Source organism: Notechis scutatus, chromosome 4, assembly GCF_049901735.1.
Source record: "Notechis scutatus isolate UNSWTSFEM ecotype Mainland chromosome 4, rNotScu1.2, whole genome shotgun sequence".
Lineage (NCBI taxonomy): Eukaryota > Metazoa > Chordata > Lepidosauria > Squamata > Elapidae > Notechis > Notechis scutatus.
The window spans coordinates 87,046,938-87,069,432 of NC_142012.1; the positions used below are offsets into that span (position 1 = coordinate 87,046,938).

A 22,495-nucleotide genomic window follows, 5' to 3' on the forward strand; every position below is an offset into this window, starting at 1 on the left:
TTGTTTAGCAGAGTGATGGCGTTCGGGAAAAAAACTGTTCTTGTATCTAGTTGTTCTGGTGTGCAGTGCTCTATAGCGTCATTTTGAGGGAAGGAGTTAAAACAGTTTATGTCCGGGATGTGAGGGGTCTGTAAATATTTTCACAGCCCTCTTTTTGACTTGTGCAGTATACAGGTCCTCGATTGAAGGCAGGTTGGTAGTAATTGTTTTTTCTGCAGTCCTAATTATCCTCTGAAGTCTGTGTCTGTTCTGTTGGGTTGCAGAACCAAACCAGACAGTTATAGAGGTGCAGATGATAGACTCAATAATTCCTCTGTAGAACTGGATCAGCAGCTCCTTGGACAGTTGGAGCTTTCTGAGTTGGCGCAGAAAGAACATTCTTTGTTGTGCCTTTTTGATGATGTTTTTGATGTTTGGTGTCCATTTTAGGTCATGTGATATAGTAGAACCTAGAAATTCGAAGGTCTCAACTGTTGATACTGTGTTTTCTAGTATTTTAAGAGGTGGTAGTATGGGAGGGTTTTTTCTAAAGTCTACCACCATTTCTATGGTTTTGAGTGTGTTCAGTTCCAGATTGTTCCGGTTACACCATGAGGCAAGTTGTATGCAGATTCATTGTTTTCTCGAATGAGACCAATCACTATTGTGTCATCAGCAAACTTCATTATTTAAACAGATGGATCATTTGAGATGCAGTCATTGGTATATAGGGAGAAGAGAAGTGGAGAAAGCACACAGCCTTGGGGAGGAGGCTGTGCTAATTATACAGGTATCAGATGTGATTCTGCCTAGCTTCACCTGCTGCTTCCTGTCTGTTTGGAAACTTAGGATCCAATACAGAATTATTCTGTAATTCTGTAATGATTATGTAATTCTTAAAAGAACATACGGTCATAGTAATGATAATATGCTTAATCATGGTTTGTTGAAGAAATCACACTGGACGGGTTACTACTAAGCCATAAAAAAGAAACTACAGAATTACTGAATCTGAACCCAGTTTACAAACCCAGTTTACCTTGATGGCCTGTTAGGAAACAACTCCAAGACATGTTTTATTTATTTTTATTCTTAATATTATTGAAATTTAGTATTGACTAAATTTCATGAGAAAAATCATCTAGATTTTCAGGGTAATATGGTTTCAAGTGAAATAAATCTCTCAAAGAAAGTTACTGTGCAATGTATACACCATTCTTTCATCTATATTTGTGAAAAATTAAAAAAGCAGTTAGTGTAATGTACTTTGAGGAAATCCTGTTTGTCTTACCCTTCAAACACAGTAATGTTAAGGCATAATTTAGATTCCAAAGGGGAGTGTTTGTACTTTAATTGCCAGCTATTTTGTTTACTCATCTTTATAGGAAACAATAATTTCACACAGTATGTCCTCAAAGTGGATGACTTTAAAATGCAGTTAAACTCTTTGGCTTTCTATACAGTTTCTTTTTGCTGTTAAGCATATCTGGACAGTGACACCACACACTGTATGAATTATCTGTGCAGAGTTTGCATAAGATCTGCTAACATGCTTTGATTACCAGTTGCCAGCATGAAATGGGGAGAAGGATGCTTCACATGGGCTACTTCAAGAAGTGTTGCTCCTCTGGTGTTTGTAAGAAACAGCTGCTGGTCAAGGTACCCTTTTGCAGCATTGTTTGGTGGCTCTCCAAAATAGTGGCCAAAATAAGTGGCCAGTTGGCATCTCTTCAACAGCCCTGTGGCTAGATCCAATGTTTAGCCAACTTGTGTCATTATCAGTGGAAGAAATGCTTGTGCGGCAGGTGAGTTCACCTTTCTTATACCCAACATTGCAATCATCAGAATGAATTTACAAAAGTTGTCTACCACAATGAAAATTAATTAATCCTGTTGCTTTGCTCACAACCTCTTCCTGATGGTTAAACTAGAGAAGTATTGGATATTTTGGGGGAATTGCGTGAAAAAAACACCATGTTTGTTTCTAATCCCCCTTCCCTTGCTGGAGAATGTTAATTTCCTCTTTCCTTGGTAATTATTCAGAGAAATATCCCTCCCCTTTGGCCCTTCCCTGCAGAAGATAGCTTTGGGATTAGCCTCTCCTCCTTCCATTCTTCCTCCCTTATCCCATCTTTCTCTTATGAGTGAAATGGTATTTCCTGCCTCCTCTTTCGAATCTGGTGAAATAGTTAGAAAATAGTTTGCATTATTGTCCCCTATGCTGCAATCTGCACTATTAGCCAAGACTCATTCAATAATAAGTTAAACAGATTAACAGATAATCAGAGTTGGAAGGGACCTTGTAGGTCATCTAGTCCAGTGGTCCCCAACCTTTTTGTACCAGGGACCAGTTTCAAGCACAAACACTTTTTCAAGGACCGGGGGTAGAATCCGAGTTTGGTGGTTTTGCTTGCAGACGTTTCATTACCTGACTAGGTAACATCTGATGTTGTTACCTAGTCGGGTAATAAACGTCTGCCAGCAAACTCACCAAGTCAGGGAGCGCCTCGGCCCTGCCTCCCTCAGCCCCATCCCTCAGGTGTCTCCCTCCCTCAGGTGTCTGCCTCGTTCCTCTCTCAGTCGCTCTCTTGCTGCTCCACCAGCCCAGGAAGAAACTGCTTCAAAGAAGCCGGGGGTGGTGGCTTTTCCTGTCGCCGCAGCTCCTCCAAGCGCCCGTTTACCCCCACCCCGCCCGCCAGCGCGTTCAACCCAGTGCTCTGTTCTGCCTGCCTGCCTGCCTGCCTGCCTGCCTGCCTTCGTTTGGAGCAGCTTCGGCTGATAAAAGAGACGAATAGTTATTATTCTCAGCCGAAGCTGCTCCCAAACAACCAGGCAGGCAGGCAGGCAGAACGGAGCACTGAAATGGCAGCGGCGGGCGGGCGGGGTGGGGGTAAGGGCGCCGGAGGAGCTGCGGTGACAGGAAAAGCCACCCCCAGCTTCTTTGAAGCAGTTTCTTCCTGGGCTGGTGGAAGAGCGAGAAGCGACTGAAAGAAGAACGAGGCAGGAGGAAACCGAAGCCGCTGAGCCAGAGAGCAGGACAGGCTTCGGTTTGCTTCCTCCCTCCCCTTCTTTCATTTGTGTTCTTGATCCCCGATCCCAGCAGCATTCACCGAAGGCGAAGAAAGCCGCCATTTTTTTTAAAAAAAAATTCTTTGCGGCCCGGTACAGAGTGGCCCGGTGGTTGAGGACCCCTGATCTAGTCCAATCCTCAGAACTTGTTCCCTGGCAGAAAATATCAGTAGTCTACCAGCAATGTAACCTTTCCATATTATCTTCCCTTAGGTGGGAAAATGTAGAGGGGTTTTCAAAGCACTCCCCTGTCCATTTTAGTTCCATTGACTCTCGTGTGATTAGAAAACCAACATGGTGGCTGTGACCATCTCTGGAGAAGTCAGAATGTAAGAGCAATTAAATAAACATCAGTTTATCCCTAGAAAAGAAGAGAGTGCGAGAAAGAAATACAAGTCTGTCTTAATTCTCTTTGATAGAAGAGTGGACAAATTTGGCAGACTCTCAGGGTTCTGTTATTATACTTTACAATAATAGACTTCCAGTAATTCTTATGGTGTCTTTTCCTGACATGGCCTACCCCAATCTTGAAAGCTTCACTACAGTACTCTTTAATAAAAGAGCCTGCCTTTGTTCGTGGAAATGGCATCAGATCCTCAGGGCATCCTCCTGCTAGCAGAATAACTTGTTCAGGTATTGTTACAATATTAACAGGAAAAGGGATATAGAAATAACCTGTAAAATGTCATGCTACAGCTAATCAGCGTTTGAGACTGGGGTTACTTCAGCCAGCAGTCCAGCAGCCTAAAGCCCAATCAATATGTCTTTCCTTTCATGGGAGTCCGCCAGGAAAGTGTGGGGGAACCCAGGATCGATTTCTGGCTTTTGCAACTTACTGTGAACTGTTTATGGTAGATCAGACAGCAGAATTTCTACAGCCAAAGTGGCTTTTATTCTGAGTCTGCTGAAAGAAGGAGCAGCCAAATAAGCCATGCCCTTCATTGAGGGCAGTGATCCATTACTGAACAATTACCAGAACTTCATGCAAAGATTTAGAGGTACAGTTAATGATCTGGTTGGGGGAGCAGCAGCAGTTTGAGAGGTTTGCAAGCTGAAACAGAGAAACCACAGAGTTCATGAGTACTTATTGGATTTTTAATTAAGTGCCAGACTGAATGATCTTGCTCAGATTTTAGGAAGGACTTGCTGATGAACTTGAGAAATGGGTCAGAGAGACAAGGCACACCAGCAAATTTGAAGGAACCTTTCCAACTTTGTATATGAATTGATGGAGAACTGGAAAAGTTGAGGCACAGAAGAAATATTAAGGTTTTACAGCCTCTCTCCAACACTGTCTCACCCTGTGTCCTACTTGGACACTAGGTTGAAAAACCCATGCAAGCAGGATAAGTACAGAAACAAACTCCAGTTGATGCTTCTATTTTGTGGCTCCCTGGAACAATAAATCATGATTGGCACAAACTAAAGTATAGATTTCTGAGTCAACTGCAGAGTGCAGCATCTGTGGAACTGTGGACTCTCTCTACTCTTTTAAATTCATAGATGAGGCCACAATGCAACAAATTAATTTCCTCATACACATTTGTTAGAGAAATCTATGCTGGTGTAAACAATCAAGAGACAAGCACTTTGAAGTGGTTCTGCTGTACGACACACAACTCTCTTGCAATTGACAATAAGCAACCATACATTCTTGATATTTTATGTCACAGCTTTCTCACATGTCTTTATTATGCTAAGCATTGATTGTCTGCAAACTTGTGATCCAGATTTTCATCGGGAGCAAGGGAGAAAGTCAAACTGTTAACAGCCACATTTGCAAGCCTCCCATTCTTATCCATCTCTGTCTCCAGCATAGTGTGTTGAATCCAGAAAAGTATTCAGCATTTGTGGATGTATTTGGAGAAAAGGAAGCAACTGCATTGCCGCATCAAACATGAGACTGTATTGTCATTAGGAGCTGACAGATAAGATCCCAGTTAAAAGACAAGGTTCCATGTCTACCTGAGAGTTAGCAACTTTAAAAATATTTCTAGGTGACAATGTGAAAAAAGAATTCATGCACCACCCCCATCTGCAACCTTATTTTTTATATATAAAATATATATATTCTTCTTTGATGATTATAGGCTATAGAAAGATGGCCATGAATATTTAACTGCCTTTGATCTCAGGCTTCTTAGTATAGCAGTTTTAAACACCTGGCAATGCCCTATAGATCAAGTAATTGTCGAGCAGTCTTGACTCTGATTGTGATGCTTTCAACTGAAAGGAACGGTGGCATCTTCAATAAAGATTGCTTGTGATGAAAGCAGTATTCCAGCAATTTGGAACAACTATAAAAGACCTGCTTCCCCATGCCTGGTCAGATCTGACCAGCACATTTTTTTCACCATTTAAATTTTTATCACATATATTTCTGGTTTACAGAACAAGCAACCAGATGCACTAGAACCAGAAGGTAAGCTTGCATACTCTTCCTCCATACAACTTGGCAACAAATGCAAGCAAATATTGCAGTAGGGGACCTTAAAAACATATTTCCATTAAATTTTCACCTTCTGTCCATATCTGTCTAAAAAGCTGGACTCGAAACTTATTGCCCTCCCCCCAGTTACCAAGAAAATTATCACAATGGCCTTTCATTTATAATTGCCTTCTTCAATAAAGATTCATCCAATCTTCCATTTAGTGTTGCTTGTTTATGAGGAACCCCCTGCCATTTATCTCCTCTTCTACACCTGACCTACCTTGAAGGACTGACACTATGTGATGAATGCCCTCCATTTTTTATGGGCATCATACATATGACATATCACATGTATGACAAATAGGACTTTGTGCGATCATGATTGACATCTTGATTTGCTTTTACATTCCTTCCGCCTTGGGTATTGGTTGAGGTTCTCCAGATGAAAAAGCTCTTCCAACTCATATTCCCCACCCCAAATGAATGTTTGTGAGTGGTGAGGTGCTTATTTAATGATCCCAATCAATATAGTGTGTGAGGGTTTAATGTTTTTACAATAAACATCCCAGAGAGTGCCAATATAGTTTCTGTTTGAAAAACCAAAGAACTTAGCAGAGTCTTCTGATTTGCGCTATCTGATCATTTTCCTTATAAAAGAAAGCTGTTAATATATATAGTGTTAATATATAAAAACAAAGTATAAGAAGTTGAATTTGGATTCAAAATGCCCCAAGATACAAATAAGTATGATTAAGTGCCTTTACTCCATAAATATAGCTACAGTTTTAGCCTGAAAGCATTTTACTATCCCATTAATATATGAACGTGATTTGGAGCAGTGAAAACTTCTCATAAATAGTTATGATCCATCTTCAGTTTTATTCTATGTGGGGATAAAATTAGAAAGTATTATTAACTACTTGAGAGGATAGCAAGCCCATTAGCTCTTGTATATTAACTAAGATACATTCTATGATCCCAAGAGTTTATATAAATAACATGATTATCTCTGTAGATTTCTTAAAGAGTTGTGGTAGTTGCATTATACTGGATGCAAGATATATTCTACGATTATAAAAGGTTTATATAAATAACATAATGTCCCTGTAGGTTTCTTAAGGAGTTGTAGTTGCATTATATTGGATACAATATTATTATCATGATCTAATACACATCAACCAATTAACTAGGGACAATTGTTGAAGGAATGTTAACTTTGTATTATTCTTTTTGATGTTGAGTTTTCTGGTAATTTTCTGCACTAAGGAATGGATAATCCTGGATAATCTGACCTGTGTCACACTATGTTCCACAAGTATCTTTTCTTATATTCATTGTCCTATATCTACTGAGGAACTATAGAAGCTAAATAAGGCCAATTCAGATGATACATCCAATGTGGTTGAATTACATTGTTTATCAAAGGACTTTAAGGTCGGATTAAAATGTTTTTATTTTAGTTCTGATATTTCTTTCTATCTACAGCATGAATAGCCCAATTCCAATCACAGTCATAAGTCAATTAGGATAACTTTTAGGAAGAAGTTTCTTTAGAAACCATTTAAAAGATTGGTATTCGGCTTGGTTCGGGTATTTTCCCACGTCATTGTAGTTGTTCTTTTAAAGTTGTAGCAACGTTTCAGCAGAATCTCATCTGCCATCATCAGGCTTCTGTATTGTGTCCGTCTGTGAGTCAGACTTTTACAGTGGTTTCAGATTTAAATTTGGGGCAGCCTATTGCTGTGCCAGAATGTTTTTTTCTTCATCCTGATTGGTTGGGAGTCTTGGTCTGTGTTTATTGGTCTCGGAGTTTGCTGTGTTCTTCTTGATTGGTGTCTCTAATATCTTCTGTCTGTTTTTTGGCTCTTTTTGTATCTTGATTGGCTGGCAGCATTGTGTTGCTTTATTGGAGGCCTTTAGTGCAGCTTGGCTTCGGGTAAATGGACGGCTATCATTAGTTAGGAAGCTGGGTTTCATCTGGGTGCCTGGTTGGGATGTGTTTGAGCTGGAAGTATCAGGGGGATCTGTTTGTGCCCAGGTGTTTGCCTGGCTTGTGGTGTGGAGATTTTTGTTTGTGAGTGCAGGCTTCCAAATGATTGACAGCCTGGTGGAATCATCTCTTCTATTCATGCTTTCTGGTCTTTTTTCAATCTCTATGGCTTCTCTGATGATTCTGCGATTAGGGTTTTCTATAGTGGCCAGGGTTTTGGTGCCATTGAAGTTGATGCTATGACCTGTGGCTTCCATGTGTTGGACTAGTGAGGAAGTGTGTTCCAGCTTTTTGACTGCATTTTTGTGTTCATCCAGGCGGGTGCTTATTCTTCTATTGGTCTGTCCAATGTATGTGGCGGGCATGATGCACAGGGACTTCGTATATGCCTTGGTTTTCCAGGTCAATTTTGTCTTTGGGGTTTCTGAGGATGGCTGCTATTTTTCTGTCTGTTTTGAAGGCAGTCTTGATGTGGTGTCTGTATAGTATCTTACTAATTTTGTCTGTAGTGCCTCTTATGTAGGGCAGGACAGCTGTTCCATGGGTCTGTTCATCTTCTGGGTCTCTATTATGTCTCAATGTGAGGTAGCGGTTGGTGTGTGTTTTCTTCTGGTATATGGTGTGTCCTAGTGTGCCATCTGTTTTTTTGTAGATTAGTACATCTAGGAATGGTAGTTGTTTGTTTGTTTCTGTTTCCATGGTGAACTTGATTTTGGGGTGTGCGCTGTTTAGGTGTGTTAGGAAATTGTTTAGGTTTTCTTGTCCATGGGGCCAAATCACGAATGATACATCGATGACACATTCGTGATTTGGCCCCATGGACAAGAAAACCTAAACAATTTCCTAACACACCTAAACAGTGACACACCAAAATCAAGTTCACCATGGAAACAGAAACAAACAAACAACTACCATTCTAGATGTACTAATCTACAAAAACAGATGACACTAGGACACACCATATACCAGAAGAAAACACACACCAACTGCTACCTCAACGCCAATCCCACCACCACCAAGCACAGATAAACTCCGTGGCTAAAACACTAATTACTAGAACCAAACACCTGGCAGACAAGACACACATTAAGACTGAACTATGCACCCTGACCAAAGTACTGATAGCCAACGGCTTCCACAAAAGCAAAATTATGGCTTGATCCACAAAAACACACTGAGACATAATAGAGACCCAGAAGATGAACAGACCTATGGAACAGCTGTCCTGCCCTACATAAAAGGCACTACAGACAAAATTAGTAAGATACTACAGAGACACCACATCAAAACTGCCTTCAAAACAGACAGAAAAATAGCAGCCATCCTCAGAAACCCCAAAGATAAAATTGACCTGGAAAACCAAGGCATATCGAAGTCCCCTGTGCATCATGCCCGGCCACATACATTGGACAGACCAATAGAAGAATAAGTACCCGCCTGGATGAAAGCAAAAATGCAGTCAAAAAGCTGGAACACACTTCCTCACTAGTCCAACACATTGAAGCCACAGGTCATTGCATCAACTTCAATGGCACCAAAACCCTAGCCACTATAGAAAACCCTAGCCACAGAATCATCAGAGAAGCCATAGAGATTGAAAAAAGACCAGAAAGCATGAACAGAAGAGATGATTCCACCAGACTGTCAATCATTTGGAAGCCTGCACTCACAAACAAAAAAATCTCCACACCACAAGCCAGGCAATCACCTGGGCACAAACAGATCCCCCCTGATACCTCCAGCTCAAACCACCCCAACCAGGCACCCAGATGAAACCCAGCTTCCTAACTAATGATAGCCGTCCATTTACCCGGAGCCAAGCTGCACTAAAGGCCTCCAATAAAGTAACACAATGTTGCCAGCCAATCAAGATACAAAAAGAACCAAAAAACAGACAGAAGATATTAGAAACACTAATCAAGCAGAACACAGCAAACTCCAAGACCAATAAACACAGACCAAGACTCCCAACCAATCAGGATGAAGAAAAAACCATTCTGGCACAGCAATAGGCTGCCCCAAATTCAAATCTGAAACCACTGTAAAAGTCTGACTCACAGACGGACACAATACAGAAGCCTGATGATGGCAGATGAGATTCTGCTGAAACGTTGCTACAACTTTAAAAGAACAACTACAATGACGTGGGAAAATACCCGAACCAAGCCGAACACCATACATATATATATATATATATATATATATATATATATATATATATATATATATATATATATATATATATTCCTATTTTTAAAATTCAAAAACAAGGACTGGAAGTCATTTTCTCCCTTTCAGCTTTACATCTGGAGAAAGGATCTACGTAGTTCTGGTTTTGCCCATGGTTATTATATGAACAAAGATAGGAAGCTTTAAAACATCAAAAGGCTTTAGGGAGATTTTAAAGAATCATGTCACTTTTTGCCTGTTTCGAGCTCTGAGGTCAAATGGCCAAGAACTGTGTACTGTTTTCCTGAAGGAGAGTCTCTATTTCCCAGGGAGATTTTCAGCTATCCTGTAGCATCAAGATGTTAGAAATTCCCCTTCACGGAAATTATGCAGTCTTATTCTGCCCATTTCCTTTCTTTCAAAGAACTTTGTATTTTATTATAATATTGTAGGAGGCATGAATTTTTAGTGAAACAGATTTTTTACTGTGTTCCCCAGTATCAATTTTATGCCATCTACTGTATTCTAGATTTTAAAGTCAAGTGAATAAAGAATGTATCAGATTTCTTTTCCTGAAATTGCCAGCACTACGCACTGTGGTGAATTCCTTGTACAAAATCAGGTTGATTTAATGATGCTCACAGAAGCAATGACCAAATACAAACAAGACACCGTAATAATCATATAAAACCTAAAAAAAAAAAAGTCTTAACATAGGGATATCTTTTCAAGGACATTGCTGCAGATGGAAACTTAGCAGCTCAACTGGAAGCATTTGACTAAATCTCATTTCTATAATCACAAGTATTCATTGATAATTATCATGCAATCTATATTATTTGAATATACATAAATACATATAAATAAATGCCATGTAAGTATTGTGGACTATGAATGGAGGAAGTGGGGAAAAATTAGATCTAAAACTCTGTGGAGAAATTAGTCGGTTGGAAAGCTGAAAAGCAGAAGCAATAGGGAGGCTCTGAGTTGCCAGAAAAAGAAATTATACCAACGCTGGTATCTCAGAAATAATGATTTCTCTAAAAACCAAATAATTTGCTGAAGGTGGAAAGACTAATGATACGAAACCACACAACTGACCAACACTAGGCTTCTGGAGCTCCCTAAAGCTCTGAAATTGAGAAGAAATCAACAATATTCTAAGGAATGACCTCTTGGCTTTTTAAAATAACCATGCACATATTTAGGAAAATTTGCTACTCTCATTAAAGTCATACTTAAACGTTTCAGTGCCCCTTTCAAATAACCCTGCAATATTGACTTGCAAACAAAACTGTGCCTTAACTTTGGATATAATATTTGGAGCATGAGTTGATTATATTTCTTTCCAAAAAATTACTCCCAAGTTGTCACAGCCATCTAAATATGCATTTATGGTGCTTTTACTTCCTTTTGTAATTTCTAAATAAATAGGACTATACATGGTTCAGATAAACTGCAGTGAGAATTACTTGGTATATTTTAAGGTTATTGTTGGTGAGGCATAACAAAAATGCAATTTAAGAATATTTACAGTTTACAATTGTTCAGTTAATAAATAAAATAATCCCTTTTGAGGTCCTGGGAGTTTGAGGGATCTATGCAGGATCTCAGCTGTGGCTAGCACTGCACTTTTCTGGAGCTCCAATGAAATATGGAATCTGTTGGAGCCACTCTCCTTGCGTAGGAGTCACAACCCTGAGTGCTCCTACCATCACTGGGCCACTTTGACATTTTACTTTCCAAATCCTCTCCAGTTCTTTCTTCAGGTCCTGGTACTTCTCCAGCTTCTCATACTCCCTCTTCCTGATATTGCTGTCACTTGGCATTGCTACATCTATCACCACTGCTCTATTGGTCTTTGTCGATTACCACGAGGTCTGGTTAATTGCTTAATACTTGCCTGTCTATCTGGGTCTGGAAATTCCACAGTATCTCATTTTCCCTATTATTTTCCCAACCTTCTGTGGGAGCTCCCATCTAGATTTAGGCAGGTCTAGCCCATATTCTACTTTACTGATGTACTCCTGGATGCTCTGGGTTTCATGCATAATAGTGGCTTTGACATTCAGCGGACCCTGACCTCCTTCTTTCTGGCTGGTATACAGTCTCTGAATGTTGGACTTGGGGTGGAATCTATACATTTGTGAGGAGGATCTTTACATGGCAACTTCCACATCCTTCTTGGCCAACTCACTATACCAACAGGGAATCTGATGACTGGCAGGGCACACATGTTGACAGTATGTATCTTGGTCTTCCCATTGAGTTGGCTCTTCAGTGTAGTAGGTGAACAATTGATTTGTTCAGTTAATAAATAAAGTTAATAACACATGAGTGTTTTGTTATTGGGGGCTGGGGTGGGCATGGCCAGCTTGATGTCACTCATGTGGCAGCCCAAGCGCTTTGCCAGCAAAAACGGGCTCCTGCACTCCATTTTTGGCTGTGACGGCCTCTGCCAGCGAAAATGGAGCTCAGAGGGGGCCGTGCATGGCCCTCCTGAGCTCCATTTTCGCTGGGAGTGGCACTGCGGGCCGGTCCTTTGCTGTTTCCAGGGCAGCCCCACAGTTCAGATCTAAGTACCCCATGCGCCATGGGACTTGAGTTTGACAACCCTGGTCTATATGTTTGTATGTGTGTGTATTGCAACTTTAATATAATAATCTGTTGATTATTAATGCAGCTTTTCCTAATATATTCCTATATATTTATGGGTATATATTTTCAATTCAGCATATGGGTCTCTGCATGGCAGAACAGTTAATTCAGAGAGTGCAAGTTTATCAGTCTCCTTAAAGATCCACACCAAATGAACTTCTTCCTTCCCACTGATATGCCCTTCTAATATTAAAATAATTTCAAACTCATTTAAATTTATAGCAGGATATGAAGTTCCTTAATAGTAATACTATCCATTTTTTTAGGCTGGCTAGTCAAAGTAAAACTCGTGGAATATAACAGTTCTGTATTTTGAGCAGGCAAGTTTAATTAAATGTTTAGTATTTAGACTTTCAATCTTTTCCTGTTCATTATGCATCTATTTTGCTGTAACAATATGTTATGCTGAAACTGGTGGAAGAAGATAGTAATATATTGGCATTCTGTTCAGCTTTTTTCCATACTTACCCTGTCGGTTTTTCCTTCTGTCTGAATACTGGTGCGACTGTGGGCATCATGATCTTCTTCAAGGTCAGATACATCTTCTAATTCTTCTGGGGTCTGGAAAAGAAACATCACATTATCATTCAATTCTGCCATGGAAGCAGTGGTGGGATTCAATTTTTTTTTACTACTGGTTCTGTGGGTGTGGCTTGGTGGGCATGGTAGGGGAAGGATACTGTAAAATCTCCATTCCCTCCCCACCCCAGCTGGCATTTCTCCTGTGCAGAGCAACAAAAGAAGACCCAGCCAATCATCTGAGACTCAGGAGGCAGAGAATAGATGGGGGCAGGGACAGCCAGAGGTGGTATTTGCTGGTTCTCCAAACTACTCAAAATTTCAGCTACCAGTTCTCCAGAACTGGTCAGAACCTGCTGAATACCAACTCTGCATGGAAGGTATCTAGTCTGTGGATTATTTCTTTTGGGCATCTTTTAATACTACATTTAGTCTAGATTCCCAAAAGGAATTGAAGAGGTTATTCTAGGCTTCTTCTGCTATCTAAAAAGCATGAATATTCTCATCCTGCAGCATTTTAGAGATTTACAGTAGAGTAATAATAACACATGTTACATTTCTCATAATAATACAAGATTTGTATGCTGATATTACCAAACATTTCATCATTATGGTATTACAATATATTTATGGGTATAGATACCTAATTTTATTGGCTAACATATGAAACGTACTGTTTCGACAGATTTTTCTTTAAAAAAATTATAAAAAATTCTAATACATTATTTTATGATCTCTTGACCTTCTTCCCCTACAAAATATACAAAATTACATTTCCTAAAATCAAAATCTGGCTTGAAATGTGTTGCTTTTTGATATTTAGAGAATTAACCACAATAATACAGGGGCAAACAACCGATAAAAACTCAAGGTAAACAGCTCCAAACTCGATTGCAGAAAATACAACTTCAGCAACAGAGTGGTCAACATCTGGAATGCCCTACCCAACTCCGTTGTTACAGCCTCAACCCCTCACAGCTTCAACCTCAAACTGTCTACTGTGAAGAAGCCTGAAAGAGTGCGAAACTGTGCTTCACTTCTCTCTTGCACGAGTGGAGCTGTGCTTGAATGTGGGCGCCCACCACTCACACAATCCCTTCGCCTCCTCCCAGCCAGGCTGCCAAGCTACAAAAGTGGGGAGTGTTGTCCTAGCACATACAACTGGAGATCTGCAGTACAATAAGTTTTAAACAGCACTAAAACGAGGCAGCAAGAGTTCGTGCAGAATCATGTTAATAGATTGCCATCTTGCCTCTTACTCCAAGTTAGGACTATTATAAACTATATATTATATATTAAATTATTACTATATTAATTTATTTTTATGTAGTGTTATTGTATTTTAAGTCTAATTTTTAGCTTTATTAACAATTACAAGCTTATAGATTTTTATTACAGTTTTATTTTATTCTCTTCCCTAAAGGCCACAATAAAGTTTCATTGTGTAATTGTATAATTTTACTTCTATGCAATGATTACTCATGAAGGAAGTGCTATATTTTGAGCTAACTGGAAACTAATTTGATTACACTATTTTGTGCCTACTCAATTGTAAATTTCCTTTATAAGTGCTGAAGAACAAAACAATGTATCTGTTTTCACAACAGCATTAGACAATGTTTGAATGAAGCTCTCACACATTTTGCATATGCCATCTAATGGAAATTCAAAAACACATTAGTACAAGATTACTTACTACATATAAAATGTACCTTTTAAAAAATGTTCTGGATGCTTTATGCAAGTGATTCTTATATGTGGTATTTACCAAAAGTTGGCCGCAATACCTTCCAATAGCAATGAAATTCAAATGGTATCAATTAGTTGAAATAGGGGGTATAAGCAGCAGCTTGCTTTGTTTTTATTACATTTGAAAGTATGTAGGATACTTAGCTATTCTTTACAATATGTATATATTGTAAGTGGACGTATTACGTACCATTCATAAAGAACATAATTTGAGTCTTTGAAAACAAAATGGAAATATTATTCTCTCATTGGCTTTGCTTCCTTTTCAAAATATATGTGATGACTAAATCTGAAGCAGCTTTTTCATATGCTAGTATAACTGCAACTTTTACTGTTATCTGTCTCCTGGACAAGCTTTCTGCAGGAGTCCTAGTCCACAATGAAAGGAGCTTAGTATTATCAGAGACTAGGAATAGATTTGGGAGCAGAGGTATCCAGGATGGGAAGGTGTCAAAAGTCAGGATAGCAGCTGCAATCATGTGATTTATATCCAACACCATGCCATATGTGCAACATGTATAAAAAAGAAGTGGAAATCAAGTCAGCCATACTGACTTTTTCAATCTACAGCCCCCATAGACTTACTGAGAAGAATCAGGAAAACTATATGCTGGCATCAATTTCCCCTCTTGTGTTCATGATGCATACCAAAGATCCCCTTTATCTATAACAGAGGTCTCCAAACTTGACAACTTTAAGACTTGTGGACTTCAACTTGTGGAGTTGAAGTCCACAAGTCTTAAAGTTGCCAAGTTTGGGGACCCCTGATCTATAACAAAAGAACTGGATAGTTCTGAACATATTAGTTGACAGGCTTTTAAGTCACTTGAGTAGATCCCATTCCCTTGGAACTAGAGGAACACATCCATATGGTTTCCTCTTCAATAATAGGAATGTGGTTTCCTTTTGCATTGTTTTGGGAAGGTTTCAGGGGTTTTTAGCCCTAGTGTAGGGTTTCATGGTACTCTTCCACCCAAGTACTACTAAGAATGCCATTTCTGACAATCAACCATGCAATGCTTTATATCTGTGTTAATGGTGCCTTATGCAACAATCTTCAGTCTCTTCTGTTGCAGAATTTATGTCAGTTTGTTTCCCATGGTATGTGGTTACATATGATAGTCAATGTGGTTTTTAAATGATATTGGAATAACTACAGAGTAAAGAAATAGTTTAGCATGTGATTTCTACAATAGGGATATATTATATTTTTGAGGCATGTATTCCTGTTTTATGTTGCAGAATCTACACTTTACACTCTCTTTTTTATTCAAGTAAGACAAATAAATTTACTATTCATAGTGATGAGTAAGATGACTCTCAGTGTATCCAAGGAACGAAGAATCGAAGAACCCAGAGCCACAGTTGCCATACATGTAGTGTAGAAATTACTTGACTGATGTAAACTTAGAATGTGGCTGGAACTTTAACTGCAAAGATGTTTAAGTTTCATGGTGTCTTTCAAAGCTTACTTCAGCTCAGAGAGCACAGTCAAAGCCAGCAGACAGAAATATATAACATAGATGCGGGAAAGTTGGAGAAGATTGTATTTCTCAGTTACAAGTTATCAGGTAGCTAGCTATGTGACATACAAAATATGCACATACAAAAATGACAACACATACATATAAAAATCAACTCATAAGATGCTTTCATCTTGTTGAAACCGTCATTTCTAGAATGGAATAGATCAATTTAGCTAAGTAGAGCAATGTTGGTCTTTTAGGGTATGGACAGAGAAAAATACAGATTGCACAAATAGTTACTTTTTCCATTTTTAAAATTATAGGGTCTGGTCCAGGGGCGGGATGCTACTGGTTCTGCCTGGCTTTGTAGAACCAGTAGCTCTGAAGAGCAGCAGACATAGAACCGGTTCTGTGTCTGCTGCTGTTTGGCCCACCTGCCCGCCCGGGCTCTTACCTGACCTTTATTTCCTGCTTTTTCAACCTCAGCTGCTTTGCGTGGCACAGCTGAGGTTGAAAAATCAGTAAAAAAGGTATTTTTCGAGTGCTGTGCACCTGCGCACAGCGCTTATCAGCTGTCCGAGTGGCACAGCTTTAGTTTTATTTTACGTGCACACAGTGCATGCGTGTGCAAAATGTAATTACCGAACCGGTAGTAATACCTGTTAAATCCCACCCCTAGTCTGGTCAGAAATTGTAAAACGTGCGTGGATTTCTTCTTAACTGGAGAATGTGTCTTTGCTTTAGACTTGCCAGAGTGAAGATCCTCCAGAAGGAGATGCCTTATGTTTCTGGTTGTGTGGTGACTGGATTAGGCTTTCCTAGAAATGGTGGACATATTTTGAGGGAGGAGCACACTGAGCCTTCAATCCAGATGCCATCATGGGGCCTAGAAAGGATTTAGGACATTTTCTGTCTGTGACTATTGAATCTTCAGTCCTATGATTCTGAAAAAAAAATCCAAGACCTTTCAGCTTAAGTTTGTGCTGGCTGGCTGGGATTTTTGGAGGAGCTGAGAATTTGCTTTAAAAAAAAAAACAGCATGAAGTATTGGTTGGAGTAGCATTACAATTTGGGTAGGTTCTTATTCAAAATGGTGGAAACAGTGCCATGAAACTGATTTTTAGCAGCTGTAGTCAAAAGTACTCCAAGGTGTAAAAAGGGAGGTCAGAATCCACATGAAGCCCCAAAGCTTCATTTTGCTGACTCAATATTATTCTATGCGAAGACTTATTCTCCCTCTTCCAGCTAGGAGTTTAAAATATTTAATGTTCTAGCCTCAGCAGAAGAAAGATTTAGCAAGTGGGCTCCAAGATTTGCCAAGAAAACCAAAAGAAGAAACACAAGGGGGGCGGGATTCATAAAAGAAGGGAACTTAAGCAGTGCAATAAAAACTAAATGTGCTCTCCGGTCACAAACTCTAGGGAGTCTATTAAATAAGAAATGAAAAAGGGTGTCCCCATATACAAGTGTTAGAAAGGATTAGTACAGGAAGTTCAGTTGTGACAGTGTAAATGAAATATTGCCCCCCTTTTACAATCATGGTCATCAAATTGACACTTTCACCCTCCCTCAGATGCCTTTGCCTCCACCATAACATTTTATTGCGGCCCTAGTTTACTTCCACTATTGGAAAGATGTGAACATTTGTTTTTCAAATTCATTGTCTTTCACTCCCAAAAGACTAGAGTAAGTAATTCTTATACAGCATATAAAAGATTACTCTTGGCCTCTTCCAAAACAAAAATTGATTTATATAAAGCAATAGCACTCAAAACAAACAAGAGGGAAGAGTACTTGGAATATGCTTAAAAGCTCATCCATTTTTTCCTATATAAACAAGGCATATTCTTTGTGGTGGTATGATATTTAAAGGCTTGAATGTGGAATACCTTCATTATATGCAACTGAGGTTTTTAGGGCATGGTTATTGTCATTATTTTAGCCATCATCTATCTACTGCAGGATGAAGGCCTCTTCCGCATGTTTCCAACCTATACAGTTCTAAACTTTCTTTTGTCAATTGGGCCCGCAATACTTGCTGATGTCATCGAACAATCTTGTTTTAGGTCTCTTTCGTGGATGCTTTTTATCAAGTGGGATCCATTCTATCACTGCCTTGGTTCACCTATTCTTCTAACTATCTGACCAGCCCATTTCCATTTCAATTCTTTTACTTTCTTAAAGATACAGTATACTTTTGTTTGTTCTCTAATCCATGTTCAGGTCTTTCTGTCTTGTCTTGTAATGCCAAGCATCTATCTTTCCATGGTTCTTTGCTCCACTCATGGCTTTTGTATCGATTGAGAGGTTAGTGGATTCAATTTTCTTTTACTTCTGGTTCTGTGGGCGTGGCTTGGTGGGCATGGCTGGGGAAGGATACTGTAAAATCTCCAGTCAGAGGTGGAATTTGGCGGTTCTCAAAATTTCCGCTACTGGTTCTCCAGAACTGGTCAGAACCTGCTGAATACTATTTCTGGGATGAATAAATTTCAATACATTTATAGTTTGTCATATCACATTTGATGTATAAAATATTTCACTGGGCTAGTTTTTCAGAGGTGTTTTTAACTGAGCCCCTCTGTCAACTCATAAAACATTCCTATGCTTGTTTTAGTAGTTGCCATAAAAAAGGGTTGGGGGGAGGAAGGAAATCTGGAAGAGCAGTGCAGCAGTTTGAAATCAAAAGTACATTCTAACTCTTTTAGTTAGATTGTAGTAAAATACCAGAGCTTTTTCCCGCGAATATATTTAATTGGAGAACGTGAATGATGACACCCAGCCCCTGAATGTGCTCAATTGGAGAATCTGGTTTATGACATGCCCAGGAGGGAGGGGGAAAGGGGGCACAGGTGACTGTAAATTACGTATGCCAGAGTTGGCTTGCTGTCAGGATTCCAGTAATCACCCTAATTAAATCATGATTCTCGAGCCAAACTTCAAAAAACTTCAAAGGATTTATTCAAGGCGACATATAGGGCAGTGCCAGTATGTTACCTCTAATAAATCCTTTGAAGTTTTTTGAAGTTTGGCTCAAGAATCATGATTTAATTAGGACGATTGCAAGGATCCTGACACCCTCAACATTTCATTGGTAAGGTTTATTACCCTATCCTGTAAGCTCTGATTTCTTGGCACCACTAGAACCGTGTCTATGAGCCTTGGGGGAAGGAATAAAAATGTCATTATTTTGAGAAATTCAAAATGACTTCTAAAGAAATTTGAATATATTTTATATAGGATTCTTGAGCTTGAAATAAACATACGCTATAAAAATGTGTTTTGCTAATTCACTACCTTTACATGTAAGAAAATCCTGGTGAATAAATAGAGGATAAATGAAAATAACTAGTTTATGATGAAGGAATTTTCTATAACAGCAGTGTCAAATTCAAGTCCCATGGCCGGATCTGACCCACAATGTGGTTGAATCTGGCCTGCAGGGTCAGCCTGGTTTACCCAATGTGAAGGTTAAAGATCAGCCCAGTCTACCAAGTTTGAAAAAAGATCCGGCCAACGTAGCTTCGGCCTGGTCTACCCAATGCAAAGAGGAAATATGCCAGCAGTTTGGGGAGTGACATCAAGCTGGCCACACCCAACCAGTTGATCACACCCATCCAGTCAGCCTTGCCCACCTACCCACAAGGTTAACCACAGCCCTGATGTGGCCCTCAATGAAATTGTGTTTGACACGCCTGTTCTATAACTATCAGCATACTTGAGTGGAGATGTGTATCTAATTTCTGAGCTCAATTCATGAGATTAATAGTTGTTAAAAGTTAAATTTGAATCAATTATATGTAGAATTTTGGTGTCCAGTGTATTTTTCTGGCAGGTTTCTCACCTGTTGAAAGCTATTTTGAAAAACTACATTTAGTGATGTACAGATGAGCAAGTCTATTAAAATCTGCTAATTCCTTTATAAAGAGGTAAAAAGCACGTTGAATGAGGAGAAACCTTTCATCTCTTCAAAATAGACCATCCCAGAAAAGAACTCCATGACAACTGTTGGAATTCTACTTCTTGTTTGCAGAGCATAATTACAGAATTATAAAAACTTGACAATTCCTCTTTCTCTCTTCTATAAGAAGGGAGAGAGAGGAATTCTTTATAAAAGAAAATCAAGGTGGATCAATTTTGAGTTTCTTTATCTCGAGCTCATCTCTTTAATGGTTCGGCAGATATTTATGTAACTGTCCTTGCATTCTTTCTTCATATATTCACACTCATCTGTAGGAAGTTGTTGATTCCATCTCACTTCTCATTTCTTCTTCATTTGTTTTTAAAGAAGAGATTGGACAGCCATTTCTCTGGAAAGGTATAGACTAGTCTCCTGCTTGAGCAGGGGGTTGGATTAGGAGGCCTCCAAGATCCTTTCCAACTCTATTATTTTCTAATCTGTTTCTTTACCCTTTCAGGTGCTGTGCTGTCCCAGCCAGTCTATGGGAATTGGTTAGTTACTTAGGAATTGTGAGCTGTCCCCTTAATGGAATGCATCATGGTAAATGTAGTTAAAGGTATCCTGGGAAATGTAGTTCATGTCACGTGGCTACATCTGTAATCCTGATTGGTCACTAAATTGACCCTCGAGGGGTTGAGGGAGGTTTTCCTCCATTCTTGCCTGGACTCATGTACTAATAAGCAGCTTACCGCTACGTGATGGGTTAGGAAAAGAACCATCTTTTATCTGCAATGCTGATATACAAAGGATTGGTCATTATAGAAGAGCTTTGCCACAAATGTGAGTTATGAAGATACCTGATGTACCAATAAATGTACTTTGTGATGGATGTTTTGTGGAATTATCTATCTGCATCTGCACAGCCACAAATCCACCTCTGTGATGAGATAGGACAGAAAAGGCGCTAAAGAAGTGACTATCTGCACTGGAAAACCTGTATCTGAGCTGCATCCCTGCCTCATTCGAAATCTCACACAAGGGTCTAAACCAGACAGGAAGTCTAAAGAAAAAATAATAAATCTTCCAACTGTGAAGACAGATGCCAAGGAGGAAACTGAGGCTATAGATCTGACCAGCTACCTTCCCTTTTCTCCCACAGGTCCCACTTTTTGTGTGGGATGATTCTTCCAAACAGATTCAGACAATCTGCCAATGGGATCTCAATCCAAATCATCAAAGTGACATAAGTAGAGTGGAATAAACTTTCGAACAAGCAATATCAGATTTTTGATTTAGAGGATGCTGTCAGACAACAGACTTAATCTGATGATTGAATAGTCCATTGCTTAGGATAGAACAATGCACTGAATCACAAACTAATCAAGCAGTTGAGGTCACACTACACACTAAATTACAAATCAAAATGCAAACCAAAATAAAACAACTATCCCACCCCCTAACCCTAATCAAACTTAGCAAGTTGAGCAAATTCAGCTCTCAAATCTTTGCTCGTTCAAGCAAATTTACAAACACAACATTAAGGAAAACAGCAAGGAAGCCTAATTAATGAGACCACTGAGCTAAGTGATTTCTTAACAATATCCTACAGTATACAAGACGTTAGTAGCAAAATATGGTATGCCCCCCAAAGTGCTATAAGGTTATTAAATTAGGGCTAGAGCAGTGTTTCTGTCAGGAATAAAAAGTCAGGAATCAGACAATAGAGTTCAAAAATATATTTTTTCATGCTACCTATACACAACAAACTAAATTCCTAGCAGCCAAGGTGAATTGGCACCAGATAAGAGTCAACTGACTTCAAGGGGGGTGGTGGTGGATCTAAGTCTCTTATGAGGGGATCTGTGATAACCCAGAGTGTAACACAAATGTAACAAAATCCAAAACGTAAATAAATGTCCTTTAATGCTTCCAACTTGGCCCCACTGTTCAATAATTCTCAGTTGGAAATAAAACGTACTCAAAAATAATCTTCAAAAGAAAGCAATACAGTCCGAATTTAATGAGCAGATACAGGTGAAATATAAAAACCAAACAAACTACAATGACAAAATTTCCACAACGGGAGAAGTATTTACCAAATTCAAGGAGATAACAAGGCACAGTCTGTTGGAAGGACGCCAACCAAGATAGCCTCAAACCAAAATAAAACACGCTTTGTCTCCAGCATTTGCCAGAACACAGGTCCAAAGTCTTATGCAGTTCTCACACCTACAGCCCATGAAGAGGATCAAGGACCTCTCCTCCCTGCGTGCCCTAGAATGGATAGGAGATGGGCCTGAGTCCTCCTCTGGCTGCTCAGACGGCCTCTGCCCTTCCCCAGCCTCCTCCACAACCTCTGGAGCCACACTTCCATTCCCTGTCGGCTGTTCCTCCTCTCCCTCAGAGTCAGTCTCCACCAGGGGCATGAAAGGATCTACCTAAGGAATTCTTGGAGTTGAAGTACATACATCTTTTAGTTGTCAAATGTTGAGATACACTGAACAAGAGCATCATATGAACATCCCCAGATGAGGTCACATTAGTAGTCATCTGTTATAATGGTAATG

At 39.4% G+C, this 22,495-nt stretch overlaps 1 protein-coding gene across 1 annotated transcript in view; it reads right to left on the reverse strand.

The window, feature by feature from the left end:
• The window catches only part of CTNNA3 (catenin alpha 3), a 767,102-nt gene that overhangs the window by 83,661 nt on the left and 660,946 nt on the right, over nt 1–22,495 (reverse strand). Inside the window, exon 14 of the mRNA XM_026672790.2 lies at nt 12,765–12,857. Within this exon, the coding sequence (XP_026528575.2) occupies nt 12,765–12,857 (93 nt within the window). The remainder of the gene's footprint in view (nt 1–12,764; nt 12,858–22,495) is intronic.